Below are 24,118 nucleotides of genomic sequence, written 5' to 3' on the forward strand. Positions count from 1 at the left end.
ATTGTCTTTTTGCTAATTGGATCCTGTGTTGGTTTGAGACCGATGACAACAATCTGTTTACCATAATAGTCTGAGATCGCTGTTTTGATCACAGAAACCTGAATGTCAGTTAGAATTATAAGAATATTATCAATTGCTGTCGCTAATGTGCTGGTTACGCACGTTGGTGTGTCAATTGACCAGCCAAGACCAAACAATCGCAACAAGTCAGTGAATTACTTTGTCAGAGGGGTATCAATCTAGGACTTCAATATCAAAATCCCTCGTAAAAATATGAAACTTCTGTACCTTTTTGTAATGTCAGTCAATATTTTTTTCAAATTTGTAAAAGAACTGTTTTTCTCCACTTTTTAGGGACCTATATACTCCAATGACTTGCAATGAAGCATTATTTGTGTGAATGGTAACCCCTGTAGTAAGTTCAAAATCTTTGTCCGTCATGAGTGATTTCGAACACAGATAGCCATCCCTCCTTCTCTGGCAGAGGGGCAGAAAACATTCGCCAATTGATCATTTAAAATTTTGAAATGTTCAATATTACTGTTGTTAAAACCATGTTTGGTTACAACTAATATGTCGGGATGAAGTTCCTCGCAAATGACAGAAAGTTCATCCCCCTTATTTGTAGTAACTTGAGCATTGTTATTCACAAATTACATGTGTCTTTTGAACTGGAATAGTTTGATTTAGATTTAGGGTCAGTCATTTTTATTAGAGGCTATTAGTGGGTTCCCTGAAAAATGTGGAGAACAATGTTGGACAGAGTTTTGAGATGCTTGTTGGTTGTGGGTCACAGTCGTCATAATCGGGGCTTCTGCTACCCCCACAGAGACCCAGTAACAATGGAGATTCACCATATTTTAGACCTTGAAAGAGACTCCTTCACAATGTCAGCATAGGTTTCAGTCTACAGTGTTGTTGAATTATCACTTGACAGCGGGCCGCAGGTACTGAGAGAGGACTGGTCCATCGCATCAGGCAAATGGAGAGAACGACTAATGATGGTACCTTTCGAATTTGTGCAGACACTCAAGCACCAGCTCAGCCAAAACACACTTGCCCTACAGACGTAAATGCATCCCGAGGAATGACAAAACAACCAAATGGATAAATCTGTAGTCTCTCTCCAAACATCTAAACACAAGTACATATGTTATAAAACAAATTTAATGAATTAGTAGTACTGAAACAACAAGAGCAGATTATTTATCTTTTTTTGAGGCTCAACTGATATATGAATTAGTTGTTTAGGGTGGGACAACAGCAACGAATCTTCAAAGAATACTTATCCTAGAAAAAAGACCATTAGTGTTCTTGGATTAATTCAGATGGATGGAAAGCTCTAAAGAGGTGTTCTAGAACCTGGGGATTCTAAACAGCTGTATCAATTTACGTCTAGGAGGTATTATTATATGCAGATGGCATAGATCTTTCAGAAACACAGATATAGAGATATACATCAGCATCATACAAAACATGCTGGCCTCTATAATATTCCAAATCACCACCTTCAACTGTATGATTGAAAACCTTCCTATGATTGAACGGACGGAAAGAAGCGCCTGCCTAGAAATCCAGCAGCTGGACGCCTGGGTGTCACACATGACAAGCAGGCAGATCATGGCGGTACAGAAGTGTCGCCACAATCACTGCGGATGTTACAGGCCAGAAAATGATCATTTGTCAATGGAAAAGCATAGAGAAAAAATGCTGAATTAGAATCACAAGGTATCAAAGGGAAAGAACAGCTTCTCAAGATGCAAAGTATTTTTAAACAACACAATAAAAAACAAACTGACTTTCTTGGCACACCTGAAACGAAAATCCAACAACTGGAAAGCTACATTAAATCTTTAAAATATCATTATTATAGGATAAAAAGATCTGCACAATATAGAAGAATTATCACTAAAAAATATTGAAACTCAAACAATCTTGGAGAATCAGCCAAATTCCTGAGAAGAAACAGAAGAATTATCACTAAAAAATATTGAAACTCAAACAATCTTGGAGAATCAGCCAAATTCCTGAGAAGAAACATTCAGTCCTAGAGAGGCTAGGTTAATTGTTTCCTCAATGGGTTAACAAACGTTTATCCAAAACACAAAAATAGAAGAACTTTAGAAGCCGGCAATTGCAGACCTATCTTTCTCATATCAACCTTCTCTAAACTGTGAGAAAGGATTGTTCTCAGAAGATTACTGGATTATTGTGTACAATATAATTTACAGACAAAATGTCAACATTTCTTTACTAAAGAAAAATCTGCCACCTCTGCAATCATCAAAATGGTTGAATCTCTTATAGACAGCTTAGAAGAGGGAAAATTGACAAACAGAATATTTATTGACATTAGTAAGGCCCTTAACATCCTTACTATTATTGTTCTAAATAATTAATTATAAGATTATATTATATTTTGCATTTGGTTGACTAGATTTGTGTTTAGACAAGGCCGCTTGCATACAGTGCTATATCTGCCAGGAAATGAACCTTTTTTGCATTGCAAGTAATTTTGTGCATCAATATTTATTGAACTTACTTTATTTAACAGATCTAAATATTTTAACATTATTTATTTATTTAAATTACTTCTAATTAGAACTGCAGATTCTTGTTAATATAACCTTTGAACCACAGACAAACAAATAAACACTCTTAGTAAATAAACAAATAGATGACAAAAATCTACCGGTGACAAAACTGTATTTGATCTTTGAACTAACTTTATTCAGTTACTCAAATAAAAATCAATAAAACAAAAAATATATTAGTTTTCATATGATATATTTACAAACATGATAATAGTATGTCATTCATAAAAATAGAAATACACTTTAAACATGTTGTTTCAAAAATTATAAGAAAATGCTTTAACGTGAGCAAGCTTGTCTGTGCGAGAGAAATCAGTCAAAGGTTAATTCTGTGACTGGTTTACCAAACATAAAACAGTTAGTAATGAACCTTGCAGTAGAGGTAACTCTGTAGTAATTAGTCAAAATACAAATTAATGGTATTATTATTAAATCAAAGAGCTATAAAAACAAAATTGCTCTAATATATTTGTCTCAACAAAATTACTTGGTAGCATACACAAGGGTATAACCGAAAGTAACCTCTGGGAAAGTAAAGGGAGTAGAATGGCCATTCTTGTGCAGGGCCTAGTAACAAGGGCTGAGCCATTTCTTTGATCTCAGCGCGGTGCCGCCACGGCAGGCGGAGTGGTGGGAGGGGGGTGCCGTGACGTCGCAGGCCTGATCAGGCCAGATACCGCCACCGCGCCTGCACCGCGTTGCAACTTGCAGGGACTGGCCGTGTTGGCGTTGAACATGTGTTACATTGGTGCACTGTCGTTTACACGCTGCTGCACATGCCGAAGTGATTTAATTGAGGTTGATCCTCAGTGATTTGATGTGGATTTAGTTTATTTATGCAGTGTTAAAATGAGTTGTTGTGCTGTGGCTACTTGTCCAAATAACTCTAGAAAGACTAAAGGAAGTGAACAGCGAGTAGTGTACCATAAGTTTCCAAAAGACAGTGAGACTTGTAAAATTTGGTTATCAAAGTGTAAAAGAGGAGACACGGTAAATTGTAAGTATGCCTATGTGTGTAGTGATCATTTTGCACCATCTGACTACATTGATGACATGAAAAATCGCTTATTAGGGCTGCCTCAGAAATTTTTATTAAAGCCCTTTGTTGTTCCGTCAATAAAACTTCCCACTAACAGTAATGACGATGACGATGTACGCAATGAACGGATAGAAAAACGACGTGTTCGTAAAAACGCAATTGAAAGAATAGACAGCCAAATCCGTGGTACCGGAGCGTTTGCAGACCACCCAACAGCAACAGAAGTAATATCACGAATAAAAAAAATTTTGCTTTCTAATAAAATGCCCAGGCCTTCGTCGAAAACCAACATTGAATCAGAAGGTGTAATCAATGTAGACGTGTATTTGACGGCAGAACTTATCCAGTCGGCTTTCTCTGAAGATGAACTTTTAGAAACGAATGCCCCAGTCGAGGAGATAGAGAAGAATGAAGTTGACCTGTTAAACGAATATGAGGATAGAGATCGAAGTGAAACCGAAAATGCGCATTCAGAAAAGAGTTGGCCGGAAGAAGAAGCGCTTTCTTATGTAGCTGGTTATGTTGCTTACAGGGCAAGGAAAGTAGACCCATCACTGGGAAAAATGAGTAGAGATCTACCTCATGAACACTTAGATAACAAAATCTGGATTAAAACTTTATCTCACGGAAAATTAACTGTACCTTCAGAGGATTGGAAAAAAACAATTAAAGAATTTGAAAATGTATTTTTAAAGTTCCACGGAGAAGGAAATTCTTTTTCAAAACAAAACCATGTTATAGCCAATCTGAAGAGTATTTTAACTGAAAAGTTCCCTAATGTTTGCAAGCAAGCCATACATGTGTATGCCAGAGTGAGAACTTTTATTAGATTAAGGAACGTAGAACAGTAACTTAGAATGCAAGAGGAAACAGCTTAAAAAAGCTAAGAAGTGGATTCAATAAAAAAAAACTGAAGAACAGTGTTGAACTAGATAAATGAGTGCTGTAACTATTAAGTGGTATCAATCTATTAACATGCATAATTGTAGTTTTAGGTATTGACGTCTTAAACAAAACAGTAAACAAATAATGCTGTAAAATGAACAAACTAATTTTATTTGGACTTGCAATCTTTTTGTAATTGGTTCTACTAGACATTTACATTGCCTAAGGTAAGTCACAAAATATTTTCAAACATATCCATAAAATTATTTAAATAGTTATTAACCAATTAGATGTGTGCCAATTGAAAAAAAGTAGATTCGACGGATATTATTTCTTTCTAAATTTATTCTATTATTCATTTGTATAGAAAAGCCTAAGGGAATATTAATAATATTTTATTCAAATTCTTCCAATGAAACTTATAGATAAACTAATTTACTACAACTTTGCCGCTAAAAGTTTGTTTTTAACCAAAAAAATAACGCTTATAAACTTTCAATGTATTGCATTTCGGAGTTCAAACACGCCTTTTTGTGGTTGTACAATTTTCAAATCGATATAAACTGAAATATATTTATACTGCTAGTTTCAGCAGATCACACAGTTTAAGAATATATAAGGATGTCCTTAATTATATTATTCTACTGATGTGTAATAGCGTGTAAACCATAACGCTCCCATAGTGGCAAGCGGGTAGACGCGGCAGACGTCAGGTTCGTGACGTATGCGGTCAAAAATGGTGCAGCCCTTGTTACTAGGCCCTGATTCTTGTGCCGATATGCACGTTACATCTGGTAGAGTGAAGGTCGTTCAAGCGCCAGTTTTTTTATAGCCAAAATATGTGCCGGAATCGAAAATTAAACTAAGTGTGAAGTGTGTGTTGTCATTTGCATGATCAAGGGGGATCATAATTATGATAAAGAACTCTGTATACCAGGTGACCTCCTTGCAGTTTAAGTAAAGATTTTTTCTAAGTAAGATGAAGCATTGCTTAGACTAACCCTTAGATCTATACTGTTCACAAATAGTGGAAGGGGCAACCAAGGGTGAATAGTGTAGCAATTAAAGGAGACACAAGGTCTTTCTAGAAAAGCCCAAGACGGCCTAATTTGGCAAGTTTAAGGCAACTCAAAACTCGGCGAAACTTCCACCACGCAAAGGATACAACTGCAATTTTGGAAAGGAGAGTTATCTCAAAAGGATTAGACATTAACCTAATACAGGAAATTTTTGTTAGCAAAAAAATCATAAGGTACCTTACACCACAGGTAGTGTCATTTAGTGTAAGATAGTTTAAATCAAAGATTACAGCTGTATTAAACCCATACACAGATCCAAAGCAAGCTGATAACTATCGACCTATGGCACTTTTAAGTGTGTGTTATAAGTTGTTGGAAAGGCTGATTTATAACAGAATCTCACCTGTCCTCAATGACAGGATTCCTATCAATCAAGCTGGATTCGCTGGTTGTAATTGTTGTAACCAGGTCCTGGCACTCACTACTCTCATTGAGAACGGTTTGAAAAAAATGTAAACATCAGCAGAATTTATAGATCTCACTGCAACATAGTGTAAAGGAATTATGTAATTCTTTATAAGTTCTACAAAATGCTTCCGTGGCCTCATCTCCTTCAGCTCCTAAATTCAATAATAAGCATTAGACTAATTAAAGCTTGCTTCAGTCACAGGGAAAAACACTTTCACACAATTAAATGATGATTTTCTTCACGACTCAGTATCGGCAACCAGAAAGTTGCTTATGTAGCCAATATAGTTTTAACTTTTTAGACAAAGATTTACACCAGGCAGAAGTAACACTCGCGGATGATTTAAATGTCTTCAGAGACTATTTCAGAGGCTGGAAGTAGAGTCAGAACCCCTGCAAAGATAGAGGTGACCCATTTCCATCTGAACAATAAACTTGACTAATTATAAACTCAACATCCTTTTTGATGGTGTCAAACTAAATCACAATAAAGACTCAGTATTTAGAGTTAGCTTAGATCAATCTCTCACTTTTAAAAGCCACCTTAACCCTTCGACGTGTTTTACCGTACCTAGTACGCGCGCACTGAGCGTTTGAGAACGCGTTTTGCCGTGCCTGGTACGCGAAGCGATGTATCGACTATTTTCGGTTTTATTTTATGGTCATTCGAATACTGGTCAATTGAACGTGATATCAATTTAAAGATTATGAGTTTAGCTATCGTAAAAATAGTCTAGAATATGACGCAACGAATCAGCTGTTCTCACTACTGACGACGAACTAGTCCAGCTGGTTCTTTGTTTATGCGAAGTATAGAGCTAATGTTTACATGTGTTTACATGTTGTTTTGTGATATTATCAGAGTTTAAAAGTGTATTAATAATATTAATATCGTTTTAGTGGATGTGTTGTGTAAATATTATGGTCTGTAAATCAAGTTCACTCTAGTAATTTTTTTCGTTTTTTGTGACAGTTGCAAGTAAGCCTAACCTAAAATGGCAACTTTGAATGTTTGTTATTTTACTAACATTATGGTAGGCCTAGTTCTAATTTATTTTACCAAATACAATTTTATTTAGTGTTGGAATAATACGTAATCCTCATACAATGGCAGGACCCAGTAGAGTTAGTACAAACAGTGAAATTGATAGGCTACTTGACAGTGACTATTTTTCTTGTAAATACATTTAAATATAAAACTGTTTTGTTTTATCATTTTCAGTTTGATTTTGTCTAAAAATAAAAATATAATGACCTATGTGTGTTTTTATTTACATGCACAGCTTAAAACATACTGGAGTTACAAAATGTAAGTAAAGTGCTGAAAAACTCACGCAGTAAGGGTGTATAGCTGCACAAACAAGGAACACGTCAAAGGGTTAAAAAATCAGCAGTAAAAATTTAAAAAAGGCCAACATTACATACAATCTTTCTGGTTTAACATAAGGAGCCATCACGCACAAGTTCTGTGTACTATAGCTTTGTCTCTTGTTGGCTAATTAGTGTCCATACAAAAAAAGATTGATACACATTTGAATAGGCTCATCAGACTGATCAGTGACGCTCTAATGGAAACACCCCTTGATTGGCTCCCAGTATTGTGTAACATAGCTCCTCCTGAAATCAGCTACAAGGAAGCACACTCCTCAGAGAGTTATTATCACTTCCACTCTTAACTTGCCCATATTGCAGAACCAGACTGAAACTCGACTACAGTCTCATACACCACCCCTACATACCGCTTCCCAATTGATCAAACGCAAACTGAGACAATCAAATCAAATCAAAAAGTTCTTTATTCGCACAATCATAGAGAATGGTGTTGGCGTCAAAAAGTAAAAGCATATTACTAAAGTTATGTTTTTAAAGACTAGACTATAAAGAAGAGTATGTGCTTAAGACACTGTCCAGTTAATTTCTCCATTCCAGGAATTCATTCCTTTTCTGAATAAAACGGGTGGTCTTCAAGCCATTTTTGGAGTTGTTTTTTGAAGCCTCTTCCAGTAACTTGCTTAAGATGACACCATCACAGCACTGGAGGAAAAGTGTGGAGAGTTGGAGTCAGGGATATTAGACAGAGACAATGCAATCAAGTCCTTACTTTACAAGGTTTTTCCATAAAACCAGAAGTTACTTGAAACCTCATCCATCTCACTTGACAAGTCACACTGACCAAACTGTACACACAAAACAAAAACGAACTCAGTGGGACTCAATACACCCTTAACATTTCCTCCTCCACAAAAGTCTGGCTCCAAGTAGCCAACTAAAACACCCAAACAAGAACCAGTTTAGCATATCTTTACAAAAAATCAAACACCAACAAACCCTACATTTGGGGATGACCCCACTTACACTTACTAACCTGATGGACAACGCCACTGAGCAGCTAAATATGTGCAATATAAAGAAACCTGCAGTTACTTTCGGATGAAGTCGTTATTCCACTTAAAGAGCCAATAGCCAGCCCTTTAAAAGTTTATAAAGGACCCCCTATCACTGCTAAAACATTGGTTGACAAGGAATCCTTCGAAGAATTTTTTAATAGAAACATAGAAGAAGCCCTCAAAAACAGCTCCAAATCTACTTACAGTTTTAGCCGTGATAATAAATGTTCTGTTACAGAGGGTTCAAAAGATAATTTTTTAGAATTTGGAGAGCTAACAAAGGCCAAAATGAAGGAAATGAACTAGACATCCCACCACCCCAAGTTGTAACTAATACAAAGGCTCAAAAATCAAGAAAACTGTCAATTTTTTCACCAAAATATTGACAGACTTGGCAATAAAATTGATCGGCTTGCTCATTTTTTACATACTTCTAACCCGGGCATTTTAGTAATAGTGAACACGGACTAAACTGTGAAACAATTAAAATTGGAAAAATTCCAAATTATTCTCTAATAACTTCTTTCAATAGAGAACACCATATAAAAGGAGGAATTGCTATCTACAGATATAACATGATTGGTTTATGAAGTCAAAAGTCTCAACTTAGAGAACCTAATTATTGAACTAACATGTGAAGTCGCTGCTGTGAAACTCCAGATAACCAGGAAACGGCATTTGTATATTCTTGGTGCTTACCGTCCACCTAAAGCATCTCTCAGCCAGGCACTTTTAATCCTTTCTGATCTTCTGGAAAGATTTCCACTGGAGAACAGCGGGATTTGCCTGGTTGGGGGATTTTAACGTTGACATGTTAGATAAGACAAAAAGAGAAAAAATACTATTTGATGAAGCTCTTGCTCCTTTTGACATGATTCGACTAGATCTCCCACCTACCAGAATTACTCACACCTCTTCAACTTCTATTGACATGGTTTGTACAAACTTCAATTTTTAACTCTATTTCTGTTGATGTTGTGCACACAGGACTTTCAGACCATACAGGGCAATTTACGTCTGTGGACATACCTTCGAAACAGCTGAAAGGAACATCATTGACAAAAAGGTTTTTTAATAATAATAACCTTACATTGCCTTAAGGGATTACTATCTATCCAGAGCTGGGAAAAGGTATATGAGTCCAGCAGTGCAGAAGAAGCCTATTGCAACTTCCTTTCCATTTTAAACGTCGGCTATGGACATTGCCTGTCCTGTTGACCAAAAACAAGAGTCAAGCCTAGTCGACAGAATAATCTTGAACTACTAAATCCTGATATTGACCTGCTAAGGAAACAATTCCTGAAAGCTCAGGATTCGTTATTTGTCAACCAACAGCCAAGAAGACAAAGAAAGGGCCTCAGCAAAAGAAGAAGACTTATGACCTTAAGTTGAAAGAAGTAAAAAAACAAACAAATGAAGCACATATTAACCAAGCCTCTAATAAAAGCAAAGCAATCTGGGGAAACAATAAATAAAGTAAGACCTTCGAAAGAATCACCTCAAGAGGAGGAATGGCAGATTAACACTGGCTTGGAAACAGTCTCCGACATTGGTGAGGTGGCAAATATTTTCAATGAATATTTCGCTACAATAGCAGAGAAAACTTTAAAGAAAAATAACAGTTACCAACAAAGGACAACACTTAATAGCCTACTGTTTCATCCTTTCAACCTGCAAATGTTGACGAAGTACTTAACACAATTAACAAATTGAAATCTTCTACGTCTTCTGGAATAGATGAAGTTTCAGCTAATCTCCTAAAATCTTGCAGACTGGAACTCTGCCATCCTCTTTCCGATGTTATCAATAAATCAATGAGCCAAGGGGTATTTCCTTTCTAAATTAAAACTCTCAAAGGTGTTTCCTCTACACAAACAAGGAAGCAAATATGAGATTCAAAACTACAGGCCAATTTCTTTAGTTCCAACAGTTTCAAAGGTTTTGGAGAAAATAGTTTTGAGCAGATTAATGGATCATCTTAACACAAACCACTTAATTCCTGACAGACAACACGGCTTTCTAGCGGGGAAATCAACCATTACAGCATTGACAGACCTAATCGAACACATAATTGACAATATTGATGCAGGCAACACAGTCACCAGCACCTTTCTTGATCTCAGTAAAAGCTTTTGATTGTTTAGATCACGGCCTACTTTTAAGCAAGTTGAGCTCATTGGGCATAAAGCACTCTGTTTTGAATTGGTTTGGCAGCTACTTAACAGGACGAAAACAAATAGTATCCATCAAGCATACTCTAAATGGAAAAACAGAAACTGTGAATATCTCCCCTCTACCCATAACCAGAGGAGTGCCCAAGGATCTGTAATGGGCCCAGTACTGTTTCTTTTATTTATATCAGATCTTCCATCCCATATGAACCACTTTAGTTATCCTGTCATATATGCTGATGACACAGTTCTTGTATCTAGCAACAAATTAATAGAGCAACTTGAAATACGCACCTTCATATCTGTTAATATGGCTCAACAGTACTGTCTGAACAATGATCTAGTTTTTAACGAGTGCAAAACAAAACAGTTAATTTTTAGGTAGACATGACGATGCAGTTTGCGAAAAACTCCAGGGTTGGAACGTGTCTTATCAACTAAACACCTTGGTGTCACTCTAGATGAAAAACTGCCTTGGAGCCACCACATTGACGAGATGTGCCACCAACTTAGCTCGGCTATTTTTGCCATAAAAAGAGTGAAAGCTACAAGTACATTTGAGGGTAACAAGGATCACTTATTTTGCACTCTTTGAATCAAAGATCAGATATGGCATAATCTTATGGGGAAACAGTTCATGCATTTCATGCAGTAGGATTTTGGTCCTTCAAAAAAGAGCCCTTAGAACAATGGCTAGCCTTCAACCCCTTGACAGCTGTCGTGAAGTCTTTAAGAACTTTTAATATTTTAACTGTGACATCCCTGTATATTTTAGAAGTTGTTTTACTTGCCTGCAGACTCAAGTTACCAAAAAAACAAAGACATACATGGGCGACAAACTCGCCATGCCGACGATTTCATCCTTCAACCCCACCGGACTGCCTTGTTTGAAAAAAAAGCCTTCATATGCAGGGGCAAAACTATTTAATGTTCTACCTGACGAGATGAAAAGACTCAAGATTCAGCTACAATGAGAAGACAACTTCGAGAGTGGCTAATCAATAAATCAATTTACACAATGGACGAGTTCATGACACATGCTGGAGGGACTCCTCATCTGTGACTACAAAATACCAAGAAGAAACACTTTGTAAACCATCTTATTCTGATTTCTATTTCTACCTGTCTTTCTTACTGTAACTTGACGCTTATTCTGTTCTTTTATGATTATGATTAAAGTATTATTGATTGATTGATTGATTGATTAAGGTGATCAGGTTGCTTGTTGAAGTAGACTACTCCTTTGTAAGTTGGCTTCTTCTCTGATAGACTGAGGTAGTGTGACGGGAGTGAGAAGTTTGAGGCATTTCTGGTGTTATACTGGTGATAGTCTCCAAGTTTTGGTTTGTTTGACAATACCACCAGTAGAATCACCTCACCAATATACAGTGCTGGTATTGTGAGTATTTTTTGTTCTTGAAAGACATGTCGACAACTGTCTCTGTATCCTATGCCTGCTAGACTCCTCATTGCCTTTTTCTGCTGCAGAAATACTCTATCCATGTTTTTATTACTTGTTCCACCCCATGCTGCAATGCCATATCTTACGTGGGCCTCGAAGAGTGAAAAATAAGCAGTTTTTGCTGCAGGTGTTCCAGATATTTTTTAAATTATTTTTATGACATAAATGCCTGATGCGAGTTTTTTACATAAAATGTCAATGTAGGCATCCCATTTAAGGTTCATGTCAAGGGTAATACCAAGGCATTTTGTGTTTTTATCCACTTTTACAGTGGGTAGGCCATCAATTTCCCTTCCTCTTGTGCTGTATGTCATTTGTACTGTTTTATTTTCATTTAGAACAAGGTTGTTTGAATTGCAGTTCTGTTTAACTAAGTTGAAAGCCATATGTGTGTTTCTTCTTTAAGGTGGTCATTATGTGTGTTAGCTAGTGTAAGTACAGTATCATCTGCATACATTACTGTTTGGCAGAACCTGTCCATGCACTTAGGTAAATCGTTTGTAAGCAAGAGGAAAAGAACTGGCCCAAGGACCGATCCTTGTGGCACTCCTCGGTTCATGGGGAGTGTTTCAGACTGAAATTTGCTAGTTGTTCCATTTAAATTGTGTTTCAGTTCCACTAGTTGTTTTCTCCCACTGAGGTAGCTCCTGAACCAGTTTTCTGGTATCCCATTTATTCCAAAGTGTTGTAGTTTATTAAGCAGTAGATCGTGGTCAATGCAGTCAAACGCTTTACTGAAATCGAGGAACAAACTGGTAACTGTATTACAACTTTCAATTTGGTCAATAATATATTCCACTAATTGGACTCTCCTGAGATTTTTTCAAAGTATGGAACAAGTTTCTGATTTATGATTCAGCGACTAAATTGGGCGTGAAGGAAACAAATTCCTCCCACAGAGCCCAATTTGACAATAGAGGAGAAAAAGGCCATGTCGATCCTTGGGAAAGACGACACGGTCAAAATCTTACCCGCCGATAAAGGCAACAATACTGTTTTACTTGACTAAGTAGCATATAGAGAAAAGATTGCGGAAACTTTAAATACTGGCAAATACACAGTTTTAAATAAGACCCGACTGATTCATTTGAACGCAAAGTAACCTTAAGAAAACACAAAGCATATTTTTCAAATAAATTTAGATCTAGATTACCTCCTCACCATTCTAAAATCCCCAATATGTATGGCGTCCCAAAATCCACAAACCTAGCATCCCTCTCCCTCCTATCATTAGTTCTCATGATTCACCTTGCAGGGAATTGTCTAAAGTCCTCTTGGACATTTTAACGCCATTGGTAGGAAAACCTGACTCTTTTATCAAAAATTTATCAGAAGTTGACTAAAACTGACAAAATAGTAAGTTTTGACATTGAAAGTCTACTCACACATGTACCAGTTCCAGAAACTCTCAGAATCATTGAATCACGCCTCAAAGACTAAACATTAAATGAAAGGACTAACCTTCCCATACCAATGTAATTATATAGAGTTAAAGGGTCAAATTATTGTCAAGATGAGAGGATGATAATGGGTTCTCTACTAACTTATATTTTCACCAGTATATTTATGGAGGACGGAGCAAAAAGCCTTGACTTTAGCTCAGTTCAAAAGAAAATTTTTGTGAAGGTATGTGGATGATACCTTTTGTTGTTCTTCCTCATGACTGAATTGAATGAGTTTTTGAATCACATTAATAGTATTTCTCCTTCCATCTACCTCACAATATAAAGAAAAGTCTAAACCAAGCTTCCTTAATTGAATGTGTGTGTATTAAAGAGATAGGGATGTCCTTAAGACTAATGTTTTTTTGAAAAAAAAAAAAACACAAGAAAATATTTAAATTATCAATCAAACCATCAAAAATCTGTAAAGGAGTGGCCTACTCGTTATTTGATAGAGCAAAGAGCTTATGCTAAGATAAAGGTGGATTAAATGAGGAATTTAAGAAAGTTGAATCACATCTTACACGCAATACATACCCTAAATTAGTAATAAGTGCAAACAAACCAGAAGAATCATTCCTGAGTCAGAAAAACAGAATAGTGATAAATTTGTGTTTATGTCATTCCCTAATGTGCTGGGATTATCGGAGAAAATTAGAAGAGTAGGTAGAAAGTACAACATTAGAACAGCGTTTAAAACACACGATACTCTTAGATAAACTCTCGTAAAAACAAAAACAAAAATGGCACACAGGATTCCAAAAACTGTGTTTACAGTATAAAATGTAGTTGCAATAGTGAATACATAGGCGAGTAAAAAAGACCATTAAACATAAGATTAAAAGAACACAAAGAAAACACAAGAAAGGGTCTCACAGAAAAGTAAAAATTGCACACCATTGTTGGTCTGAAGACCATCATATGAATTGGGATGAAACCAAAATAATTGGGAACCTCATTTCTTTAAAAGGAAATTGATAAAGACAACATACATATATCACCCGTTCCGGCCAACGAAGCTTCCGGGATACCTTGGACAACCCTTTTGGCTATCCTGACTCCGTTTTGGGTAAGTAAAAAAAAAAAATTCCCGCATTTTCTGTCGCCGGTAATTTTGTCATCCGCAGTGAATGTGTTAACAGTTATCAATGTCAAGTTACTTTAAAGGCATACAACACCTATAATTATAATCGAGGGTATCATTGGAATGTATAAATGCACTTTAAGAACCAGCAGAGAGAGACATAATAGCCTTCGGTTGGGTGGTAGATCATAAGGGCACCGAAAGAGGTCGCCAAACAGGAACACACACATCTTATAGGCTATTTAGGCTACACCATATGCGATAACCCGTCCTGACTATTCGGACAACATCACAGGATAGGCACAGAGATCACTGTGGTTCATTACAAAGTCGTGGGAGAGAAGTGTATGTCCTATTCAGAGTAAACTTAAAACTACCTTATCTCTAGCAGCTTTGTCAGCCAGTTCGTTGCCAGGTATTCCCAAAATCTTACATGTGACATATTTAAGAACCAAAATAATAAGACATGGAGGTTAATTGAACAAAATAAAGATATATTTTTACTTATTCCTAGAGCTTTATTAAGCACAAAACAACGATTTTTCAGGTGTAAAAACTTATTTTTTTACTATAGTTAAAAATATTGTTAGAGAACAAAACTTATTTACTTAAAACAAAATGAAAAATACTTACTTCTTCAATGCAACTGGGTTTCTCACACGTATCCCCCCGAGTAAACCCTGAAACATAAAGCAGATTATGATTATAATTAATTCTATGCCTAACTCAATCAAAAGGTGACTACTTCCAGCCTTTGCAATCTAATTTTTTGATGCCTTAGTAACCTTAAAATGAGGTGTTACATTATGTATTGCTTTTATAGCTGAGAATGAGATCTCAGATACATAGCCATCCTAATTTGAATCCCACTATCTTTGTAATCATTTATTAATGTTGGCAAATAAAAATAAATAAATAATAACTACTTATACAAAGCATTATAAATATAAAATTACTTACATACAATTGTTCTTTTTTTAAATTTTGTAAATAGAAAAAGGTTTTTTTTTTAAAATGCATTATATAATTAATTCTATCAATTGGCATAAACACGCTGGGTTGATATATTTATATATCTTACCGAATGTTTTCTCCACAGAGACATCTTGGCCTTGTTCACGCAGTTATACATATGCTTCTGTCTGTAGTTTTTAAACCGCAGACGTTTCTGAAAAAGAATGAGATTTTGTTTAATATTTCTAAAAATCAATAATTTGAAAATGTTAACAAACTTATTTAACATAAATATGAGATTTATGTAGAGTAGAATCCTGTTTATCCAAATCCCAGTTGTCCAAGCTTCCCTGTAAACCTAGTTGCCGATGACAAAAAAGAATAAATTGCACCAAATCAATCAGTTAATTATCAATTTCCATTTTGTAGTCAACTTTCAAAAACTAGCTAAAGGTTGGATGTCAGCTAAAGTCGATGGAGTTTGTAATTTGGGTAGGTAACAAAAATGTTGCTGTTTTTTTTTTTTTTTTTTTTTTTTAGATTCTGGAATAAAATGATAGATCCATGTTTCATTGAAGTGACAATCTGATTATAAACAATCACCTACTTCTGCAAATACTGCTGTAAGCCTATGTAAAAATGTTAAAACGATGTAGTTTTAGAATGCCATCAGTTATTGATGCCTTGAATTGCACAGGTACTGAAAACAAGTTTATTCGGCGATGAGTACGTGTATCACAAAGTTCTCTAGCATTTGAAAAACTACTACAAAGCACATAAACTTAGAAAATATTTCTTTTATGTGCATGGAGGACCTCGGGACCAGAAGACTGTACTTGTCTTCTGTGAAGACCCTTGCTCCTGCTAATGGTTCCACAACCTTGGGAGCACTTACTGACTGACATCTGTGTCTCTCCATTTTCTCCATCAAAGTAATCACTCTATTACACCTGCCATACATAACAACCCTAGTTAAGAATCCTAGGATTCAAGTAGAAAACAATAATTTAGTGTATGTTAAGTCCATATGTTTGTTTAGGTTTTAATATGAGTTACTGTAAATTTCTTAGAATCATATTGTTTTGAGAGCTATTTTCACATGGTTTAATTTTGCTTATAGCTTTTGCGTTCTTAGCAGTTTTCAAAGCCTTTGGTATAGTAAATAGAGTAAGGCTACTGGCTTTTTCATTTTTATGATTTATTGAAAAACTGTGACCGGTCATTCTTACCCGCAGTGAATTTGAAGTTTGCCTAATGTAATCCTTAACAAAACCTACAGATTAGTTGGTAAACTGATTTGTTGGAGGTACCAATTTACCAGTTATTGGATAAGTTTCTTTAACCCTCTCCCGCTCGCAAGGCATGAATCGGCATGGCCACCACATAGCCACTGCAGCTTAAACGGCACAGATCGGCACACACTGCCTTATCTACTAGAGCCGATAAGTGCTGCTCTTGAGTAGCAATATGTTGTACTACTACGGGTTGTTTGCTATCAGGAGACCATTCACTTTACTTTTACAGTAGATTTATTCCATTATTTTGCTATTTGTATTAGTTGTGCGGAAACAATGGCGGGTTGTAGTCGTACACTTCGTGACAGTGAAATCGATCTCGTTATTAGTAGTGATTGCGACGATTCAAATGAGTGTAGTGATGTACCAGAACCTTGTGAAATGGGTGGTGGCATTGAGAATGTAGTTCGGAGTGATCACAGTGGCAGTGACGGCGAGCCAGACAATGACCTTCACCAAGTAACTGCGCAACAAATAATCCCGTGCCACCGGCGCCCAGCTGTCCGTGTGCCCCCTCCCTGGTCTCGTACAGTCAACTTCACTGAACCAATATATAGTAAAATAATTAATATATATATAATTATAGTTAATTACAATGACAGAACGTGTGTAAGTTGAGGCGCCGCGTATTTTTACCGAGCGCCACCGGCAGAGCGAATTAATTGAGGTTAGAAGCACCATGAGCGCCTGGAAACAATACGAGCAGGAGAGGGTTAAAATTTTGAGAATCACAAATATAAACTATGTATAGGGATTTTTTCAAAATTTTCAAACATATACTTTTCAAGAAACACAAAATTTAGAATTTTACTAAAAAGTTTGATAACAAAGTATGTTGTATTATCAAAAGAAAGATGATTTAAAACTGAGTAAAATAACACCACTCCCATCTCTCTAGTTTGATTAGGAGAAAAGCTATGGTAATTTCAAAATATATTAGTTCCAGTTTTTTGGCGGATCTTGAGAACTTTACATGCCCATAACTTTCAAACCATTTGAAATACTTGGGAGGAAATTGGCAATTTTGTTAATCTATAAGGACTACCTCCTTACCAAATTTCATCAAATTCTGAGGTGGTCATTCTTATACGGTGTATATATATATATATATATATATATCGTATGGGGGACAAAGGCAGCTATCCATAAATAAATAAATTAAAAATTACAATTATTAAAAAGTACGTAAGAACAAAGTTCTTGAGTCATAAATTAAAAATAATATTAAAATCTCCCGTCACAAAGCTAAATCCAAATTACTGAGCCAGTTTAGAGACCCATCCTCTAAACCACTCAGACCAGCCAGACCACCAGAAAACAATCGCAAAGGGCAGTCGTTTACAATGTGCTCAATTGTCTGAGTGCGCCACAATCACACGGGGGGTGAAGTTGTTCGCGTCCGTAGCTTGCTACACGTGCTCCCTGGGTAACGCTAAACGAACAGCAATTTTTGGTAGCTGGACCGTCACTCTTGTGATCTCCCAGTTATGGCAGCTATCGAAGACTTATACGGTGTGTTGATTTGTTATAGAATGACCCATTGGTCTTAGGGTAACAATGATAACAAGACAGTTGTACAATAAATAAATTTGTAAACAAACTGAGTACAATCATATAACATATGTGACGTAGTAACACATATAGCCCAAATACCCCAATACGCATACCACTTTGTGTGTAAACTTTTATCATTTAAGTACTAAATGAAATCCAAGTTACTGAACAAAAATGTGAAAATATCATCTGACAACATAGTTCAAGAAAGACATAGTTCTATGTTCAAAGTCATAGATGAACATAGTTCATCTGTGGACTTGAAACTTCATTTCTACATGGTTAACTATGGTTCCATGATGATGCATGTCCATGAATGAGGCTTGAAACCTATTTACCCAGTGGCTGTCTGCCGGGAGTATGTGGAATTTTTTCTACTTGTAGGTTTTTCTGTCTGCCTGTCTGTCTGTGCACACAATACATTTCAAGGCTAATATGAGCTATAAACTTGAAATTTTGAACGCAACTTCTGTGAGCCTGTTAACCCTTTGAGTGCCACGCGAAGTGGTGGAGGTTATGCAGCCAGTGCCAATCATTTGTGACAGGCCATTCCCCTCAGTGCCAAGCACTGTTCTTATGTTAATGCAGTACTTTACTAAAAAATTAACACCTTCCTTAAAGATTAACATAATGGGACACTATTTGCTTTATTATTTAGGGCAAGATACAGGCTAAAAATTGGTAATATATATATTTTGACCAAAAATTAAAAAAAAAAATTTATATATGTGTAAACAAAAATAAAAAAAACAGAAAAAACACATTGTTTTTGTCTAAGATACAAAAAATATTTATTTATTTTTGTTTCATGAGTTTTATGTGCCAATTTTATGTTTCCCATGTTAGTTGGAATACATGTACAGAGTTTCATAAAAATACAATTATATATAACCGAGTTTTGAATTTTTTTATATATTGCTGCAAAATGCTGAAAACCTGCCCCAACATGCACGCTTTTACTCTTGTTCATGTAAAATATATTTTACTAGTTTTAAGAAATTAAACCAAGGTAGATTATACAACTGTTATTTATTTATTATGAACAGACTTAAATTAATTACTTTGGGCTTATTTCATTAGGCCTATTATACTAAATCCTTCACATGAAATAACTGAGTGAGTGTTTTTATCATAAGAATGAATTCATGTATTTTAATGTATTTTCGCGGTCAGATTCCGTTATATGCCCCCAACGCTTAAACTTTTTTCAATGAACTTAGAACGTTATAAAACGATGTAGTTGAGTAACAGAACTAACATTCCATCAATCAACAAGCATTTCCAGGTATTGCGATCGGTATTGTTGTCGCTGTTATCTTATCTTTCTTGAGAATCCCGATTACGGCAGGCCGCATGGCACCAATTGCTAATAACCAATTGTATTCATTATAATCATCCGTAAATGAAAAATTAGCGTTGGGGGCATAATGTTAGTTCTGTTACTCAACTACATTGTGTTATAACGTTCTTAGTTCATTGAATAAAGTTTAAGCGTTGGGGGCATATAACGGAATCTGACCTATTTTCGCTTAAGGGCGATGTGTTCCTTTTACTCATTTCTGCAAACTATACCTTATTCAATAATGAAATTGAACTGAAGTAATAAAAGTAGGAAACTTTTAAACCAAAATGTCAACATAGCCACACTAGACAGCTGGCAAAAACAACTGAACGTAAACAAAACGACTGCAGTGTGACAACAAGCAGTTGGCGCCACAGCCTTCTAGATATCAGCTACATATACATATTGCATACTATATATATAAACTATCACTACGTGAATTATGTCATACATTTCTTGGGCTTTAATTTGATACGTTTTACGATATCATACGTTAATACTTAGCAACAGGATGACCAATATTGGAAAGGCCGATCTAGTCGGCCCTTGGCAATTTTCGTCAATACCATCGGGCCGATTACATCGGCCCTTGGCACTATGCGGCAACGTTGCTAGGCCGATTTAATCGGCCCTTGGCACTCAAAGGGTTAAGTGACACATTGTGTAACACACTTGTAACTTATCATACAAAGTTTGATAGGCTGTTTTTTATCATTAAAACAAATCTGGCCTATACGAATAGGAAAGAGGCCAATAAAAAATTACACAACCACACAAATTACAACATAAACAAAAATTAATAATGAACATATGCTACTTTACCGCTAAGAAGCAGGCATTCATGCATAGACACAACAGACACTACCGGAATGCACGAATATAGATATAGAGAAGCAAAATATAATTGATAAAACAATGCTAATTTGTTAATTAGGTTATCTATAGTTTTTTTTTATACAGAAAATACAATATAACACATTTTAGTGGGAGGTCATTAGTGTACATAAAAGAGATAGTTATAATTACTATTCCAACATTTTGTTTACATATACGAGGGTCATCCATAAAGTAACGGCCATTTGGGCGTGGCGCGATAAGTAGTGGGGGTAGCGCCGCCATTCTCACATCGGTGTGCGCAGCCGTTCAGTACGCTTCTAGCTGTGCAATGGAGAGCATTGTGCGATCGCGCGTTCTTTTGTTACAACGTAAAAACATGAGTGCCGTGATAGAAAATCCTGCCAAGTGTGAAGTGCGTGGTGTAATAAGATTTCTGTGGTCAAAAAGTTACACAGCAGCTGAAATTCATCGTGAATTGAGTACAGTGTATGGCTCAAACATTATGAGCAAAGGTGTAGTCCGTCAATGGGTTCGTTAAAAAAAAAATGGAAGAACGAACATTCACGATGAAGACCAGAGTGGTAGGCCATCTCTCGTCAGTGATGACTTGGTGAACAAAGTGGATGAGAAAATTCACGAGAACCGTCGCTTCACAATCTCGGAACTTTCAGATCATTTTCCTGAAATTTCTTGAAGTCTTGTGCATGAGATAGTGACAGAAAAACTAGGCTATCACAAGTTTTGTGCTTGTTGGATTTCAAAAGTGCTCACCGATGATCACAAAATGAAAAGAATGAGTTCTGCCATAGACTTTCTTACTCGGTATGACGTTGAAGGAGAAACATTTTTGAACAGGATCATTACAGGAGATGAGACTTGGGTAGCCTATGTGAATGCCGAAACAAAACAACAGTCAATGCAATGAGGTCATACCGCTTCGCCAAGCAAGCCAAAGAAAGCTCGCCAATCTTTTTCAGCGAGAAAATTGATGGCTACAGTTTTTTGGGATGCTAAGGGCATCTTGCTCGTTGAATTTATGGAGCGTGGTACGATCATTACAGCTGCAGCTTATTGTGAAACCTTAAAACAGCTACGACGAGCGATTCAAAACAAGCATCGTGGTCTTCTGACATCTAGTGTTGTGTTTGTCCATGACAACGCCCGCCCTCATACAGCTCAAAGAACACCAACATACACCAACTCATACTATCTAGCTCACGTGCTTTTTATTAATATAAGTAAACAGTTTCCTAATTTTAGTTTTTTCAATGAAATTTCTACAATTATCTTTAAAAGGAAAGTTAACCAGTGGATATTATCATTGTCTATTGAGGAGGCCGAGGCAGTGTTGTCTACGAACCACTGGTGGACAGTTTGACATGTGAACAGCCACCACTCCTATCCCATCATTATTCATTATCACTACCCCATTATAATCTGCGGTGACCCTGCTTATTTACCCTTGTTGCTAATATGTAAATGTTTTTAAAATTAATAATATTCAATTCTTTAAAACAGGTACATATTAAAATTACACGGTTTTTTTCCTTTTAATATATTCATTCCAGATTCACGTGTGTATGTGGTATATAATAGTGTATTATTTTGTATTATATTTTATATTCATTTTTTTAATGTATATCCAGTCCGTTATTTCTTCAGGCGTGAGCAACTCGAGTCTGTCTGCGCACAGGCATCATAGCCCATGCAGGCTCATTTCCCGAGGACAATGTTTTATACATGATGTTATTTTTATGATGTTTATTTTATGATGATTATTTCTTATGATATTTATTCTTTGTTCTCATTTCAAACTCCGTTCGGTAATGTAATAAAAAATTTTTAGAAGTTAATTGTAAAGTTTGGATTGTAATATTGTTCATATATTTGGGAAATAAAATCAATTCATTCATTCATTCAACAACAGAACTTTTGGAAAAGTTCAAATGGGACGTTTTTGACCACTCAACCCCCCTTAAAGCCCGGACTTGGCTCCCAGTGATTTCCATCTTTCCCCGTACATGAAGTGGTGGCTTGCATCTCAGAGGTTTGCGATTGATGAAGAGCTTCAAAACGCTGTGCCAGATTGGCTACGTTCTCAGGCGGCAGATTTTTTTAAAGACGGAATTTCAAAAACTGTTAAAAGATATGATAAGTGCTTGAATTTGTATGGTGAATATGTAGAATAGTAGAGAAAAGCTGTAGTTTTAACATTTATATAATAAACTTTTTGTATCTCAACTGGTTTATTTTTTATTTCAAAACGGAGGTTACTTTGTGGACGACCCTCGTACATGTATACATAAAGTGTCAGCTAATCTGGTCAACATGTCATTTTACGTAGTAAAAACGTGATCGTAAATTCCGTGCTGGGCTGATCATAATTATTTTACGTATTTAGAGATGTGTTATTTTAGTGTTCAACGATGGCAATCCTGTGCCCTTTTTTCGTTTGTAGGCTTGATATAGGATTTAATTGTAATAAAAATGCATTCATATGTTCAATGCATCATAATGAAAACGCATTGTATGTTGTTTGTTATTTTTATTTACCAAACAAATGGTTCAAAATTACACTGCCATTCCAATCGGAACGACAAGAAAAACGATTATTTATCTTTGTTGGCAGGCAGCTGATTTACAAGGTACAGTGGTGATGTTTTTTTATATCCTTTGGTTCAGTTAAAAAAGTTCAAGACTTTGCCACTAGGTTATGTTATTTGCCTGAAACATATGTTTTGCCGTTCCCTTACAACTGCATAGTTTTCACCCCGATTGTGGCGACGTAACACGTAACTTTAATTATGGCCTGACTTTCTTAACAATAAGTGCGACAGGGCTAGAAACCTGAATTTTGGCAATCAAGTGCCTTTTGCCGTATAAAGGTATACATAGCCAGCTGTGTCCATATCATGTCTCAGCCATGCGACTTTGACAACCAGTGACCAGTCGCTGCCATACCACAGTTTATAATGCTCTGAAGGATTCATTATTAAAATGGAAACAGACGATGTGGACATTGTTATTGCAAAAGTTCAAGTATTTGTTCAACCTACTTCTGAGCTTTTTAAATGTAAAACTTTTGCAACTTTTACGTAAAAATGTAGTTTCTGGGCCCGATAGCAACCAAACCATTAGTCGTAATTCAAAAAAGTTTTAAAGGAAATCACATGATCTAAAAAAAGGTCCAGCTACATTTTGCCCTATCCTCAATGGTTTGGCCGCAAAACGTGTTTAAAAGCATTACTTTTGTCATTTTTAAATGAGAATTGGAAGACCGTTGTCATCTTCACCCCCGGCAATTAGATGAGCGTTAGTGAAGAGTCAATAGTAGATAAGGCCAAAGTAAATTTTATTTATGTTTCCCGAAAAAGGCTGAGCGTAAGCGAATCACCACTAGTATAGGTGAAAAGGACAGAGTAAATTTTATTTATCATCTTTTAATAGTGGTTTATTGTTAAATAACTTTGCGACAATACTCACAGTTCCAAATTTTGCAGTTTTAAGCATTAGTGGATATAGGCATAGTTATTGAGAGGGTTAAACAAACACTTCCAAAATAAATGTCACTCTGACATACTTAAT

General features: G+C 36.0%; 1 protein-coding gene across 2 annotated transcripts in view; it reads right to left on the reverse strand.

Annotated features, from left to right (window-relative positions):
* Positions 1–24,118, reverse strand: part of LOC124359651 — a 59,099-nt gene that overhangs the window by 13,434 nt on the left and 21,547 nt on the right. For both annotated transcript variants that reach the window (XM_046812565.1, XM_046812566.1), the window contains exons 4-5: positions 15,633–15,719; positions 15,185–15,231 (exon numbers count right to left, since the gene is read on the reverse strand). In XM_046812565.1, the coding sequence (XP_046668521.1) occupies positions 15,185–15,231; positions 15,633–15,719 (134 nt within the window). The remainder of the gene's footprint in view (positions 1–15,184; positions 15,232–15,632; positions 15,720–24,118) is intronic.

This window comes from Homalodisca vitripennis, chromosome 4, assembly GCF_021130785.1.
Source record: "Homalodisca vitripennis isolate AUS2020 chromosome 4, UT_GWSS_2.1, whole genome shotgun sequence".
Taxonomy (NCBI): Eukaryota; Metazoa; Arthropoda; class Insecta; order Hemiptera; family Cicadellidae; genus Homalodisca; species Homalodisca vitripennis.